The sequence below is a fragment of the Pinus tabuliformis genome, chromosome J (assembly GCF_031772625.1).
Source record: "Pinus tabuliformis cultivar Carrire ecotype Pingquan chromosome J, CPIR1, whole genome shotgun sequence".
Lineage (NCBI taxonomy): Eukaryota > Viridiplantae > Streptophyta > Pinopsida > Pinales > Pinaceae > Pinus > Pinus tabuliformis.
Window position 1 is genome coordinate 1,252,619,229 of NC_142295.1, and position 17,730 is coordinate 1,252,636,958.

Consider the following 17,730-nt stretch of genomic DNA (forward strand, 5'->3'; position numbering starts at 1 on the left):
ACGAATCCCGAATCCCCGTGTTAGGTGACTTAGTTTTCCACATGCTTTGTGTCAAAGGTGGCATATAGAAGAAAATGAACACGACCCATGCCACAATTTCTCCAAAATCCCTGGTGTGTTAGGGATCCAGCACAAGGCATGATGACATGGCAAGGGAAATGATGTTGTGGAGGTGATATCAAGCCAAATTACAATATTGTGGTCAAGGCCCTGAAGAATATGGAGAAATTCCAAAAAAAATTATTGAATGGCTAAAAATCCTATATGGCCAATAGTCGGAATCAGAAGACAAGGCTTTGATAGCAAATGATATGAACAAAAGTTTGCTATCACTCAAAATACTCTAAATATCTAGAATATGAGAATATCCATCATAGGATAAATAATATTTATATATAAATGTTGAATGTACAAAAGTGATATGTTTGAATACAATGGTGGGCCCTATATAAATACTAGGCAGGAGTGCTCTTGTGTAAGCAATGATGTCTTTTTGAGACATGCCATTTCATAATTGTTAATTGTTATTGTTTATTATTTGTATTATTCCATATTCATGTTCATAACACAACGTTCCTCAAACAATTCTCAACATGGCAGTCTCACAAAATCAACATTTCACATTTCCTAAGGCAATTCACATTTCCCAATGCAAGTGGTCCCAAAATGCTCAGCTTGATATGAAGATACCATGCTAAGTTGAACTTCTTCAAAATTGTGAAGGAAAAATGAAGTTATAGGTGGTCAAAGTTGTTCAACAAGTATAACAAGTTTCCAGGTGGTAAAACAAGGGCAACTAGACAAATTTCCACATGCTTTGTGTCAAAGGTGGCATATAAAAGAAAACGAACACGACTCATGCCACAGTTTCTCTAAAATCCCTAGTGTGTTAGGGATCCAACACAAGGCATGATGACATGGCAAGGGAAATGATGATGTGGACAAATTAAGATAGACCAAGGTGATATCAAGCCAAATTACAACACTCTAAGGTGACATAATTGTCAAATTCATCAAGGCGTTGAAGATCAAGCAAAAAGGTGGTAAGGTCAAGTTTACTAGCCATTTAAAGTCAATTAGCCATTAGAGCCTTCAACTAGCCATTATGGAAGTCATCATGGAGCATTAGGATACTATGGACCAAAAAGGTTGGTGAGTGGACAAAAATTTAGCTATTGGAAAGTCAAGAAATTCCTCCTCAACTAAGTCAAGTTGCTTCATAGACTAAGTCAAGCTACCTACTAGCCAATTGAACTGGACATTGAGCCTCCTAGCTAGTCGTGGGCATTTTGGGGCTACTATTCATCTTCTTTTCAGCTGTTGCAAACATGGCAAAGGGAACATTCAGCTTCTATTGTCATCCTGAGTCAAGTCGACCCCCTTGTGGCCAAATTAGTCATGTAAATGTAATATTTTGTCAAATTTCTTAGTCTCTGACATGTCAATGACAAAGATAATATTTTCCTAGATGAAGTGTCAAACCAGTCGTTAAAGAAAAACTATAAAATCCAGTCTCTCCTCTAAATGATGTGGTTGTTGATTTGAGAGATAACTATATGCCATAATAAAGAACTCAATATCCAAACCATTTTGTATTACATTGTGTGGGTTGGTTTTTTCCTATTTTGCATTTTCTTGATCATTGTGGTAATCGCTCTTAATATAACAACAACAACAAAAAATTCACAGTAAGATTACACAGCAATTGGAGGAATGATTCGTTGAGGGGCCACATAGCCATGTCAAAAGGGTTGTACCCAATGTTGCAGTTATCGTTATCGGTATATTATTGGTGAACGGGAAAAATCGGAAAGTATGGTAAAAATCGGGAAAAAAAATCAGGAAGAAATCGTAAAATACAAAAATATTCATTTTTTTCAATTTTTTTAATATCTAAAGCATCTACAACATAAAATAAATACATTGACACATAAATATGATAAAAGAACTAATATATAAGATGTGTAATATCATTTCTATTGCTACATCACACATAACAGTGAATCATGTCTTGAATAGTAAGTCCTGACTCCCGAATCCCAAATCAGCCTCAAAATATCAACAAAAAATATAATAATGTATCTCATATCATGAGTCATAATGTCATATACAATGAAATGAACCAAATAACTAAAGTCTAATACTACTGATTTCCTCTGCCCCTCTTGCGAGAAAATGCAATAGCTTTCCCTTTCCCTCTAGATGTAGATGCCAGTGGAGTTGGCAGTGGACTCTGTTGTGCTCTAGAAGCTGAAGAACTAGGAGCTACAGGAGGTAGACCACGTCCTATACTGGTGACAAGGGTAGCCTGGGTAGGTTGTGTCACCTCTTCCTCCTCGTAAAAAAATCAGAAGAACAAAGAAAAAAAAAATTCCAAAAGATTTTTTCCCAAAAAATCGCGATTTTTTCAAGTTATCACGATTTTTCCACGATTTTTTGAGAGAAAAATTAGCGTAAAAATCGGGCGATAATATCGCCAAACTCAAAAAATCGTGATTTTGCCTATAATATCGCAACTTTCGCAACACTGGTTGTACCAGGTGCTAGGCCACTTCATTTTTTTGTTGCAGGTGGGACACTCTGACTCTGACGTAGCTTCAACTGAGAGAAGAGGACTATTTAGCATATTATCAATATGAAGATCAAAGATGCCATGCTAGGGGTCGCTCCTAGTTTAATTTGAAGGTCGAAAGAAGTTTTAGACATAGGTGGGGGTGAAATTCTCAAATCGAAACCAAGCCAAACTATTGTCCAATGAACAAGGTCAACTTAACTACAATTGTGGTTCACACCCAACATCTTGAAGTAATTTGTTCTGGTACAAGGGAGGGAATCTTCAACAACCACTTTATCTTAAAAATCCAAAATCTTTTTCAATCTTTGTTTTTGTTTAGCTTATAAAACTAACTATTCCAAGTTTTACATCTCAACTTGCTAGTTTACACCTACAAGTTGTGAATATTAAAGAGAAATCTTAACTAAGGATAAATATACCAATTTGTGTGCTTCGTTTCCACATTTTCATGGAATATTTAAGTTTTTGTTCCATATCTGCACTTTTTCCTTATTGTAACATTTAGATATGTTGGGATTTCAAAGTTCCAAGCACCTTACAACTAAGCACTTTACTTTGGGACTTTAAAGTTAGGCTCTAAAATTATTATATTTGCTTCGCTATCATTTTTAGAGTCTAAAAACCATATTTTCCAACTGTTACATAATTAAATACTTTGCTAGAATTTTTTGAGACACATACCCAATGGGATTTGATCCCTAAACCTCACAAGATCAATTTCCAGCTTGTTGGAAATTGTATTTTACTGCTAGAAAAAGGCCTTGGAGTGACCTTATAAGGCTTATCTAACACCTCCTAGCCTACCCATCCCCAGATCCTTGATCTAGAGCAATGTTGCACGAAGCGGGGGCGTTTTTTAGAAGCGAAGCGTCGGAAATGTTATTTTCCAAAAATTGTCGGAAGCAAAGCGTATATATATAGTTGTAGAAGATATGAAAACATGCATATTTGTACAAAAATCAAAATAGATATGGCATCCATTATACATTAATGATTAATTATTTGAGCATCAACAATCTAGAATCTAGATTCCTCTCCTCTTGTCTATCCTTTGCCTCTACTTCCATTCCCTAGGGATATTTGTCAACATTGCCCAATTTTGATCAAATTGCCTAATCCAAGTCTTATAATATGGCATATAGTTGTAGAATATATGAAACCATGCACATTTGTACATAAATCAAAATAGATATGGCATCCATTGTACATTAATGATTAGAATCTAGATTCCTCTCCTCTTGTCTAGCCTTTGCCTCTACTTCCATTCTCTAGGGATATTAGTCAACATTGACCATTTTTTATCAAATTGCCTAATCCAAGTCTTATAATATGGTAGAAAAAGCTTCACATGCCTGATCAATGATTTTGACTTAAGTGAAGAGTACATTTTTGCTAAGGCCATGACAGAGTTCAACAATCAACATCACCAACACTTGAGTACATATAGGGCTTGGTGATCTTTATTAAATGCCAATCACATACCCTCATACATGATAAAATCTAATGAAATGCCACAATCCCATTGATCTTGAAATCTTGGGAACTGTTAAGTCTGCTGAATTTTGAATGGGATATGAAATTATATTTTCTCCATATGAAGTCCAGTGAAGTTGGAACCACTCTCAAACATCCCAAGTAATTTCATGGTAATGTTAAAAATTTAAGTAAAAGTGACATTCTCCTTTATCTTTCATTTTTATCCTTCTACTTTAAAAATTTAACATTACCATGAGGGAGCATCAAGATAGCACCTTGGGAGTGTCGAGGAGGCATGGTTACTCACATAGCAATTCCAAAACTTCGAAAAAAAAAAAGTTTCACAGAACAATACAAGCGATTTCTGGAACTATGGTTGAACAGCAGTTTGGACCTGCAGAACCGTGCCAGAACCATGGTTCAGGCTTGCTAAACTGCAGTTCGGAACCGTCATAGTTCCAAAAATCCACGAACCACAAAAAAAGGGTGAAACCGCACTTCCACTAGAGGATTGGAGGCCAATCCGTCTGGGATGCGAATCTGCCTCCTAAGCTGGGGGGAAGGGATGATTCCTGCAACATGATCTAGAGTGCTAAGCCATTGTTTGGGTAGCCTTTTTAAAGGGGATTCGCCTATTATTCCTGTGTTTGACGGCAAATTTTACGATCTACAATCACAAAACAGCAGTTGAAATAACACTGAACCCCTCTAACCAACATTCCAATCACATGAACATATACTGAGGTTATAGCTGCCTTCGCAAGGGTGAGCAATGGAAGCCATCTGCGAGTCTAGGGTTTCAATCTACATCTGCGCCGTCGAGATCCAAAAATCTCTGTTCTGCAATGGATCAATTAAAGGCCGGGATGCGAGATGCTCAGAAATCGTGGCTTCATACCGGTTCTGGGCCAGAACTTTTGATGGGACGGATTCTTCGATCTGCATACAGAGACTGGTGCGGTTCTCTTCCCTTTGGATGCAGATCAATAACCACAGGGCGGCAGTAGAAACCCTTTCTCTTCGCCTGGAGGTTCTTAATCAAAACCGGTTGGATCTTACCCTGGCACGCTTTGCACCTCCCGTTGCCGTGAATATTGTGCACAGATCTGGTAGATCAGCCTGCGAATACGGCAAGAGACGGGTCAGCGAAAGTCAAAAGCCACATGCAGGCATTCTCAGGGGATGGCATAAGGCAGATCCGTGCCTTCATTCGATGGCAAGGCCCTACCTTCGCAGATCCAGCCGGGATCCGTTTGACAGGAACAGAGGTCACGCGTTTTTTGGCAAGGCCCTGAAGACGAATACTAGAAGATCAGCAGTTGTCGTCTCTTCACCGGACGCCGTCAGACCCCAGCCCGGCCCTGCCAATGCTGGAGTAGCGCTCCTCTGCAAAGGAATGCAGGTCCATCTGATCACTGATGAATCGCAGGTCCTCAGGCAGCCTTCGAAAGCCTCTTTTCAGATCCAGATCAAAACCATATCTGGCAAAACCCTGTTGCAATGGGTAAGAGCGACGGATCTAGTGCAAGACCTCAAGCAGGCTCTGGAAATCAAGTTGGGGATTCCCTCTGCAGCATATCGACTTCTCCACGCAGGTAAACAGCTTGAGGATCTCAACCCCCTGTCTTTTTACAGCATCCAGAGAAATTCCTCCATAGAACTCATCCTGCGTCTAAGAGGAGGCGCAGCAGGACAGTCATCCTCAGCTAAGGCTTTTTCTTACAAGGATGCTGTCCATGCTAAGACTCCAAAGAAAACAGATCCACCTGCTCAAGCTCCCAAGCCTTTCCTGGTGGATAAACTGAAGGAAACCCCCTCCATAGAAATAATGCATCCATCGCTGGATGAGCAAACCCAGCATTTTCTGGATCATGGCATTATATGCAGGTTTAATGGGCTATGGCCCCGCACAGCAGACCTCTACCAATGGATCCATTCTGAATGGACCAACAACTGCAAGGTTCTGCTATGCTCAAAAGGATTTTTTATTGTAGTGTTTGCCTTTGAGACGGATTATCAAAAAGCCTTAACTGGTGGCCCATGGTTCTGGGGTGCTGCTGGCTTATTCCTCACTCCTTGGTTCCCAGAGTTCGATCCATCCACAGCAGTCATCACCAAACTTCCCATCTGGGTCAGACTTCCAAACCTCCCAGCGAATCTTTGGCATTTTGCGGTTCTTCAAGGGATTGGCAACACTCTAGGCAGCCTTTTAGACACTGACGTATATAGAGGGGAAAAGGGATTATACACTTATGCCAGGATTTGTGTAGAAATAGACATCAGCAAAGGTCTCTCGGACCAGATCAATCTCAAAATAGGAGATTTCCACTGGACTCAGACTTTGGACTACGAGAACACAGCCTTCCGATGTCGCTACTGCCATCTTACAGGCCACCTTCAGAGTTCTTGTCCCACGATGCCAGCCCAAAAGAAGAAAGCCAGCACTAAGCAGAAATCCAAAAGCTGGAAGCCTCATGATCCTCCTCCCATGGATGACTTTGATTTCAGCTCTGACGAAGAGGAAGAGAACAAGGAAGGTGAGGCAGCAGCGTCGGAACCAGATCCGTCCTTGGCAGGTCCAACGGTTGCGTCTGTCACACCAGCCTCTCAGAAAAGGAACCATGAAACCTCATCCTCGGACTCGGACAAGGAGACCTCTCCGTCGGCGCATCTCAGCTTGCAAATCACGCCAGCACAGCAAAACCCCCCTGAGTGGGTCAAAGTTGGCAAAAAGAAAGGGAAAAAATGCAGAATAGTGGATTCCGCACATGATGGGTAGATTCCTCTGTTCTGTTCCTGCTCCTCTGTTCCTTCTGTTTCTTCTTGTTCAGCATTGTTCTCTACTCTTTCTCTCTTAGGAGCCGAGGTGGACAACCAATCCTTTCCGGCTGCCTTTGTTCTTGTTTCTCCTGGTTGTAATCCCGCATTGTACCATAAGTTTTCTTAATAGATTTAGTTTTTTACCGAGAAAAAAAAACATTCCAATCACATAAATAACTTCATATTTAATTAGTTTATTTTAAGTACACTCAATTTGATTGGTCATACTGATATATTTCTTGAGTTTGACTTTCTAGCTTGCTGGTTGTAAGTGTTTACTGTGGATTTTTACAGAGTCAGCCAATAGAACAACAAACATTTAACTACTCCACTTCACCCATAGACTGAATTCAAGGCACTGATCTTTATTGAGTGGGTGAGGTATTCAAAGGGAATCCTCCCATGGCCATTACGGAAGTAATTAGACTTAAAGAGTGAGGATTCGGATCAAGGTGACAATGGGTCCTCATCATGTGTGTGTCAATCAAAACAGGTTGCATGGACTTCAACAACCCTGCTGATTTTATAACAGGTCCATTCTAGGTGAGATCACGTTATACTTATATTTCTAGTTGGCCTACCTTCTCATGAAAACTTTCCTAATTTTCTGAGAATCCAAGCTATTATTTAATACATTATGGGAATCAGTTATACCTTTAATGAAATCCCTTTATTGAGTGCTATAATGCCATTGCCGACAGAGAACTCAAGAGTGATATAAGTAGACAGCTCAATGATATGGACTGGCTATAAGGGAAAGGATAAAGAGAGTGATATAAATAGACAGCTCAATGATATGGACTGGCTATAAGGGAAAGGAAAAAGGTATTTACAGGACTTCTTAGATCGCCAAAAATATATATAATGAAGTTCAGCCTATACTGGAAAACTTTTGATGTTAATTGTAGCTTTGAGCCCTCACGATAACAGCCACCCCCCTAGCGCTCCCAACCCACCCAAAAAAAGAGGGGAATCAAATTAAGTGCCAAATAATTTACAAACCATAATAAGCATCACCCCTTCTCCTTGATGTGAGAAGGCCTGGTCATGGCCCAATCACTAATCAAGTAACAATTACATCAATAAAAAGCTCTAAAATAACTTGAAAACTAATATTGGCCAGAAAAAGAAGTGTTAACTCTAGGTTGAAAGTGACTAAGAATTCACTAAGCAAGAAAAAATAGTTCATATTACATTCATATAAAGTTATTTCATTGACCTACTTTTGTTGTCATTCCTTGGACATTAATATAATTATATTTTCTTAGAGACTTATCTACCAATTCTACAAGGGCATTTGATAGAAAGGGCAAAATTAATACAATAAAGATAGACCAAACCTAAATGAAGAGAATTGACCAATCATTGGTTGATACCACTATTGTGCTCATTTGGTCCTCTAGCTATTGGTTAGGACCACTTTGCCTAAGCACACGATCTGTCAAACAAGACAACTACTACAATTCAAGCTCAAAGGCATCCAAAACATCATACTCAGTAGACCAAAAGACATCCGCAACCCTTCTTCCTTTTAGTTGATTGATGATCACTCACTCATGTTGTGAAATATCAACTACCTTAAATAAAATAGACTATGATCTCCATTCTACTGCTTCAGACCACACACATTTCTACACTATAGTTTTACTGCTACCCATGGTCTGATTACACCAAAGGTCTGCTACCATTTATAGATCCAAATCAATTTGTCTAAATCAAATAATGGTGGGATAGCCAAATCGTCATATGGAGCAGATGCAATTAGTTTAAAAGCAATAAATGGTGTCACAATATGGAGAAATTCCACCACAATTCAGTGATGCTCCAACACATCAAATGATATGCAGCCTGTGAATAAATTCCATGGGCAAATTCTACAATCCACTAGTTGTTACTTCACCACATTATTGCACTACTCAGGCAACACTACTTAATCTTCTACCTCAATCAACTCAAATTCACCTCAACCTCTTTGCACAGACTGACTCCTAGATCCATAATCTATTCATGGATAACAACATCATGATCTCATGACAGATGCAAACTCAATTATGTTCTTCTAATCTGTAGCAATCACCAAACAACAGCATCGAATCTTTACTCAATACTCCACAAGTTCATCAAGTTGTGGTTAACAAGGCTCACAGGGCATCCACTAATCAGTTCAACAGATATCAACCTTCACAAAGTATAATGCACACAAACCTAATTGATGTTGCACACAACATGATTCAATCACACAAAGTCAAGAACTTGTGCGTACCACACAGGGCATACACAAATCTCTAAATCTCTCCCATGCCCAATTATGACCAATGTTCAATAGCAAACAACAATTATTTGAATTCTATACGAAGAAGCTTGCAACAACTATACCAAAGAACACGGGCTATCATAACCATTCCACATCACATTACACGGGATATCCATTTTAATCTTCATGAAAAGCAACTCTAACCCATGCTATGATTTCACATATAACACATAGCATAGCCATAACATAAAACATTGACATAACAGTTTCTAAGATAAAAGACACCCCCATTGACACCATGGCCAAGCCATTGATGCAAGAGACAAGATGGGTATTCTTGATACCCTAATCTTCATTAAGCACAAGATTTAGATCATCATAACAATGCATTATGAACCATACAATACAATCTCACAATGATTGTATGATACAATACAATAAAAATGAGAATAGAACCTTTCATATATATAGGTTTTGGGTTGTTCACATGAATCCCCGAGTGTGGTCCCATAAGCAATGAATGAATTTCCACATAACCCAACCAATACACCTGCATAAGTCAGGTTACATAGGCCCAATGTGTGGACCCAAACAGCTCCAATGGTGCCTATGGGTTAGTCAATCAGCCCCTTGATTCAATCAGCTCCATCAATAGGTCGGCCCATCAACTCCTACAAGTTGGGTTTACCAATATCTCATTGTTCCAACAACCCTTCGTTATGGGATCTAAGCTAAAGGTTTTTCTTTCAAATTGTCTACTATAAATTCTCTCTCTTTGGACTTTGAATATGTTCTATGTCTTTCAGTGTATTTTTATTTTAGCAACTTACCCATGATTCATATGCAGTTTATGAACTTTTCCATGATTACTCTACATGTTGGAGAATGTAAATAATTTCGATCTTCATAATTTGTACCATTATATATTTTATGTAAAAAGAAAAATAAAAAGAATTATCATTATTTTCTAGATAAGCATGTTCTTCGGGCTTCTAGACTTTTGAGTCAAAGTCCTATTTTGGACCTATTGTAAAAGAAAAAGAAAAAGAAAAATGAATTTTTAAATGTAAATTTTGGGACAGAAACCCCTCTAGATGCCAAGTCGGCCTACATGTCAAGTCAGCTTGCCCCAATGGACATGTCTATTCGAACCCATCTGAATTGTATAAAAAGAAGGTGGATGGAGCTCATTTGGACACACACACTTGGATGATTTCTTTGATCTGAAATATCGCAGTAAAGATGAAGAAGATGAAGAAGGTCGAAATCTGGAAGAAGATCTGCCTTGGTACATCTATTGTTGCTGGTCTCTTGCTGGTGAATATGCTGGAAAGAAGAAAGTTTTGACTTGGCATCTAGAGGCGGATTTTTTGTGGTTATGGGTCTTGGTGCTCTCATCTGATCTTATTCTCTAAGAAGAGATTTTTTTGGGTTTTCCCCTTGGAGGGGTTTTGCCCTAGCTTGGAGCCTATATCTTGAGTTCTATTGTCCTCTGTGATCTTCATGTTTTTATGGTAATTGCTTGATGAAGAAAGAAAAACCTAATAATAATAATAACGTTGTCAGATTCACAAGTAATTATCATGTAATGGAAATCTGTTAATAAGTAAAATCCTCCCGAATTCCAACATGGTATCAGAGTTGTGGTTGAACAAGGAGGTCTGAAGATCAATAATCGTTGACTCAAAACAATATCTCTAGGTCTTAGAACTATGGACAGGCTCATCAAAATGGCTCGCTCTCCTCTACAAGAGATCAATATACATATTATACAAGGGCTCCATGATTTGAAGACGTTTCTGCAGAAACCCTAAACTAAAGGTTTGAAAGTATCAAAAGTGAAATTCGGGAGACCTGTTCTTTGCGTCGTATTCTAAAACCTATAATTCACTCTAAGGTTCGCGATACTTGAAGATCATGACATTGCTCATAAAAGGCTCGCATTAACCACAGTGGTTTGATTATTTATGATTCGTTATATTGCTTCTAGGCTTTTGAGTCAAAGTCCCTATTGTAAAAGAAAAAGAAAAAGGAATTTTTAAATGTAAATTTTTGGATAGAAACCCCTCTAGATGCCAAGTTGGCCTACATGTCAAGTCGACTCTCCCCAATGGACATGTCTATTCACACCCCTCTGAATTGTATAAATAGAGGGCGGATAGAGCTCATTTGGACATACACACTTGAATGATTTCTTTGGTCTGAAATATCACAGTAAAGATGAAAAAGATGAGGAAGTTCGAAGTCAAGAAGATCTGCCTTGGTACATCTATTGTTGTTGGTTTCTTGCTAGTGAATATGCTGGAAGGAAGAAAGTATTGACTTGGCATCTAGAGGAGGATTTTCTGTGGTTATGGCTCTTGGATCTCTTATTTGATCTGATTCTATAAGAAGAGATTTTTCTGCGTTTTCCCCTTGGAGGAGTTTTTCCCTGGCTTGGAGCCTATATCTTGTGTTCTATTGTCTTCTGTGACCTTCATGTTTTTATAGTAATTGCTTGATGAAAAATGAAAAACCTAATAATAATAATGTTGTCAGATTCACAAGTAATTATCATGTAATGGAAATCTGTTAATAAGTAAAATCCTCCCAATTTGCAACACTACAAACCTAACATATATGTCTATTGTTAAATTTACATGTAATGGTTTTCCCTTCCTTTTTGTAAGCTGGACTTAAATTACAAAACTAAATATAATCCACAGTTTACAAGAATGGTTGGAGTTGGCATTGGCATAATATTTTAAAATCTTCCCTTAATATTTTCAGAAACTAATTATATGTAATATATTATTTTCTAAGGTTTTTTCCATCTCTACTGCTATTCAAAGTTTGGAATACGTTTACACTTGCCTAAACTACTTATGATGAAACACATCATGCATCCATTTATCAAAAGTTGATGTCAAAGAATCAAAAAATGGAAAGAGATTACATGAACGTGGTTATTCTAATGCACTTGGACATAATTAAAAAAATTAGAATGTGTAGTTTGTTGATGGTTCATAGGGTTAAATAAAGAGAAACTAGAGTTTTTTTTAGTAGAGTTCAGATTTTAATAGCATTACAAAGATTAGTTGACAAGATGATGGCATAATTGAGATTTCATAGAAAAAAGGAGGAGATTGTAATGTTGCAAGGGTTATTCTCAATATAACCCAAGTGCACACACTCACTCCTGGGATGCACACACTAGGGTACATCTGTTCTGCACCCATATGTAGGACAATATTGTGTCCTTTGATACAGGAACATCATAAATTATGTTACGGGGGCATCAGAACCCAGAGCAGCATTGACGGCTAGGGACCACCACCTGTCCCAAACAAAACTAAAAATTTAAAGTTAAATTCATTATCATATATGTTTACATTTTAAACATTTTACATTTCTAAATTCTTACATTAGAATTTTCAATTTTAATTTTATTAACATGTATATAATGTGCACCCCAAGCTCGGCACTCCTCGCACCCCCAAGACAGCAAGGCACTTAGCAACATGGTTTGCTGCGTCTCCATTTTCCTGAAACTCTGCAAAACGCATGGTTAGATGTTCCACGAGAATGAGAGGGCCATTTTGCCAGTATGAGCTTATGGGGGTCCCCCCTCTTGAAAAGCGGGATGTCTGGACATCCCCTGTAACTTTTTTAAAGAAAAACCCAAAATTTTTAAGAAAAACTAAAAAGAACTGATTCGCCCAACCTATCCTAATGCCTCTAATGCTCTACATATATTTTTCCATGTCCATTTGAACCTGCACTTACCGGATGGAATTCCTCTTTGAACTGTCGACTGCCAAGGAAGAGAAGAATATTGTTTGTCGCCAAGCCACTAAGGAAGATGCATTAGAAGCTACGAAGCTGACACGAATAAGCTAGCAGCAACAACCAAGCCACCAAAGAGATTGATCATTCCATTTTTGGATTTTGCTGTACAGCTTATAGAATGAAATGTTAACACCCCGAGTTTAAGAGATTTGACAGACAAGTGTTCCTTGTGTAAATGTTTAACAGCCAAGGCGAAGCCTACAGTCCAGTGTTTCACAGCAAAAGTGATAGTTATAGACAATTAGAGACAGGAGATAGTTATAGCCAATCAGAAAACGTTCCCTCGTCCCCCATGATGCTCCCTAAAGTGTCTCCACACTTCCCCCAAGTGTGTTCTCTACTCCCCACATCCCAGAAACCGGTGGAACATTGTATACAATCAATGCACCCTCCCCCATTCACCCCAGACAACCAAGGATTACACACCCGTGGACCACACCAGCACCCACACACCCTGGTTACATAGGTTATTCTGTATGGCAAAAGGGATCTACCAAAAAAAAAGAAAAGGCAACAGAAGTAAAGAAGGATTCTGATTCTGCAAATATTACTTATTGCAGCACTGGAGACCGAAGAGAAGCAAGGTTTCATTAAAAATAAGAATGCAATGATTAATTGGGTAATGGTTATTCTACTCAATCATCTTAATCATTACTAGCCCATTGATATTTTTCTATCCAATTTGTGGTGACCATGTGCACTGCTAACCTTTATATAACTCCTATATGACATCTTCGCTGTACGACAGTGACAATGAAAACTTGTTGGAATAGGTCATTCAGCACAACCATCACAAGCTACACCAACTGCCTAAATGTTAAGAGCAATTCCTTATGGTGGCAATGATGGAGCTCAGCTTGACGAACATTTCCTGCACTGCTCAAGACATGTTTTATTGAATAAACATAAGGCAACCTGAAACTTGAAAGTCATATGTACCATAAAATTGTCTCATAAAAAAGAAACTAGAACCAAAGTCACAACCCAAGGAATGAACATTCACTGACCCTTCACATTACAAACCAATCTTGTACAAAATGATGAATCTTCAACTAAATGACAAATCATAGATGGAAAAAGTTGTTAATAATTACAATAACAATGGTAAAAACTACTCATATTTCTAGTAGTGGACTTGAACGAAGGCCCATCTCTAATTATTTATCACAATCTTCTGTTGCTTGGTATTAATATCTTTAATTTTATAAACCTTCCATAAACTTTTGTAAAAAGAACAAACAAAAGAATTGATTCGCATAGGCAAGGAAGCTCCTTTAGCATTCACTTGTAATTATAAGCAAACAAGCCAAACTGGAATCGGTAAAGGAAGACCAGCTTTGTCAGTAAAAATAAAAGTAAAAGGGCTGGTTATGTTTCGAGTTACAAGGTGGATACAATTTCCAATCAAATTGTCTATACTTAGAGCATAAGTAACATTTCAGCCATCAGAAGACCACTACAGAGATGAATGATTATTTCAAACTAATAGGTTGTGAACATCAAACGTTATGAGATGTCCTAAAAATTTCATAAAAATGCATGAGGCACACCATAATTATCTACCCACCCTCTGCAATAAACAAGAAATATGTATATACTATGCATAACATTTTCTTCAACTCCCACTGCTTTATAAACCCATAAGCTGGCATTCGCAGTTTTAATTTGGCTTTGAAAATTAACAGTGGATACATATTATAAATTCAAAAGCAAGCAACAAAAAAATATGTTGATGTCACTCTTTTCAACAGATGCAGTTATAATACGCTTCACACCTGATCTATTTTTCCCTCCTAAAATATGATGAATACCTAAAAAAATTCAAAATCTAATGCCACCACGATTATAATGTTTCTAGATTTTGCATGGTTGCCTAAAAGAGTCTCCCATAGAATTTACAGGTGAAATATAAAATCCAAAAAAATGTAGAGCCGAGCACATTCAGTAATAAAAACATGTCCTCACATGTCAATTCCAGGTGATAAGTGCCTATATCAAATTCCCTCTATATTCACGGGAAAAGGCAGATCAACCCGAAAGGATCTACTCACCAGCGAAACAAGCAGGGCTAACCCCAAGGGCGTTGAGGAGATTTGACCCCGTGAACTCCCAATTAGCAAGGTACTTAGCAACCTCGGGGCTAACATATGTATCAAGGGGTTAGCATATGTATCAAATTCCATGTTATAGGTGCCCATAAATCCGATTAAAAGTTTAAGCTGTTATCATGCCAAATATTAAAAAAGGGCTCATTTAGAGAGAAGGGAAAATGTTTCAAATACCTAGTATCAGTTGCAGCTGCATCATGGCTGCTCCCGGATGATTGGAATGTACCATTAGCGTCATCTTCTTGAGAAAAATGGGGCCCTGACGTAGCAACGTAAGAAGCAACTCGAGGAGAATGGGGAGTAGGTTGGGAACCAGCTGAAGAGGAAAGAGGGTCTTGCTCTGGCAAATAAGTGTACCGGTGTGTATAACGCCAATATAGGAGAGGAAGAGTAGCAAAACAACCCGCAGCATAGCCCAAAACCCAAACATGTAATGGAGCTTGCGGCTTTTCACGCCTAGATAGTGACAAAACAATGATAGAAGCTATTATCTGGCTAACTGTTATGGTAAGCTCCATCGATATCCAGAGACCTGAGTTTAATGGACTTGTTCTTTGCCGTCCCCCATAGCCACTAAAGTCGTCAGTTCTGGAAAAAGAAGGGTTTCTTAGTGAGGATGATGATGGTGGCAGCCGAGACTGCACTTCTACTGTTGACAATGTCCTGTCAAGTGAACTCACTGTAATTGCAACATCGCATTCAGATGAAGGCAATGAATGATTATCTGTGACAAGGCTCTGATAATTTCCCCCTCTCTCAGATGTCATTGCTAGAGGGCTTGCAGTGACCGGTATATTTACAACATGTGCCTGACTTGATGAGATCTCCGGGTGTTCCATGAGCAAAGGGTCCCTGTCACTCCCAGTATGGCTTTCACAATCCAAGGCAATACAGCCAGCAGCCATGGAAGTCCCACAATAACCCAAAGGCCAACGCCGAAAGACTCAAAAACTATAAAAAGGATATATGAATTTATTTTCACTGTGGGTAAACTTCCCTAAACACCGCAGTTTCAATGCATATTCAGCAATTTCGATGAATGGCAAGCCAGCTCTGTGAGAAGGTCGGGATCGATACAAGGTCAATGATTTGCACTTGAAATAGATTACGGGATCAAACGACTAATTTCTTCTGTAGTAAAATAACAAAATCCCCCTCAAAAGAACGAAAGAGTAAAAAGCCCAACAAAATTACGAGACAGATCAAGCTTTTCTATAAAAGATATATAGTTCACCGGATCGCATCAAATGTTCAACAAACTGCCTCTGCTTACAGGATAAAAACTCTTACTTCCTTCCACTTCTTGACCTTGAAACCGTTTGCCGGACAAATTTCTAGCAGAGGCCATCATTTAAACCCTTAAAACGATACGGATCGGTCATTCCACGTCCACGGTGCCAACACCATTCAGTAAAATGCACTAAAATTCTTCAAACCAAAGTATTTTACGACCAGACATTTAATGCAAAATATCTTGCATCACAATTTATGTGACGTCCTTTGATGTCAAAGGCGTCCGATGTGTTTCCAGAACAGTCCCGATACAAGTTCGAACGCAAATTTTGTCGGTGGGCTTTTCCAGAGATCTGTTCGCTCGAATTTGCCGGCCCCGTAGCCTTTAAGCTCGAAAATCTTATCAATTCAAACAAAAAAAATTGCCCTTCAGAGCCGTCTGCAAATCACCACGGCTAAAAGTTTAACGGCATTTAAGGACATTGTCGAAATTTATCCAACTTAAATCCCTCTACGCCAAACCCTAACCTCTAACATCTGACTCGTTGTGCAAGGATAATGCCGCGTACTCTGCCAAATTCAGCGTTTTGCAGCTCAAAAGAAATTGCAGCGGATTTTATATGATTCGAACTTGCTGGGTTGAATTATGTGCAATTTACTTCCTACCATCCTCGTTAATGGCCGCCTCTTTTTGTCCTTGTCTTCAGGAGTGACGAGTCGTCCTCGAAATCTACAAGACGCCTAACCTTCATTGCAGTTACGAAATCTTAAAATATAATATTAAAAATGAAATTTAATTTACAAGTATAATATCTATTATTAAAAACGGTAGGCTTTTCAATCTTTAAAAAAATAGTATTTTAGAGTTTGATTTTCAATCTTTAAAAAATAGTATTTTAGGGTTTTAATTTCAATAGTATAATCCCTAGAATAATTAAATGATTATAAAAAATTGAGATATATTTATATAAAGGTATATTCACTATTATCAAACATTGTGGATTTTTAAAATTCCAAGAAAAATTCTGTATTTTTTAGACTTTTAAAATGGTACGAGATGTTTTCAATTTTTATACATATATAAAAAGAGATGTCCAACTTCTTTTTAAATGGTGAAAACAATACATCTTAAAGTAATTAGACTTTTAAAATGGTAAGAGATGTTTTCAATTTTTATATATATATAAAGAGATGTCTATGGTTTGAAGACTTTTTAAATGGTGAAAAAAAGTATATGGTAAAGTAATTGTTAATGTTGAGGTAAAATTGTAATTTTTTATTATATTAGTGGTTTTAGGTAATTTTTTTATGGAAGTGTTTATTTAGTTGAGGAATTGTTTGGATGGCTAAAAGTGGTCGGGGCAAAAAAAAATTCAAAAAATCTTGCACCAGTAATGTTTAAATCATTTTGTTTGATGGTGTAAATGGATTCAACA

The 17,730-nt window shown here is 38.1% G+C and overlaps 1 protein-coding gene across 1 annotated transcript in view; it reads right to left on the reverse strand.

The window, feature by feature from the left end:
* Positions 1–17,055, reverse strand: part of LOC149231749 (E3 ubiquitin-protein ligase At1g12760-like) — a 43,309-nt gene extending 26,254 nt beyond the window's left edge. The window contains exon 1 of the mRNA XM_089379269.1: positions 15,236–17,055. Coding sequence (XP_089235395.1) covers positions 15,236–15,966 — 731 coding nt within the window. The 5' untranslated portion in view covers positions 15,967–17,055. The remainder of the gene's footprint in view (positions 1–15,235) is intronic.
* Between the last annotated feature and the right edge of the window lie 675 nt (positions 17,056–17,730).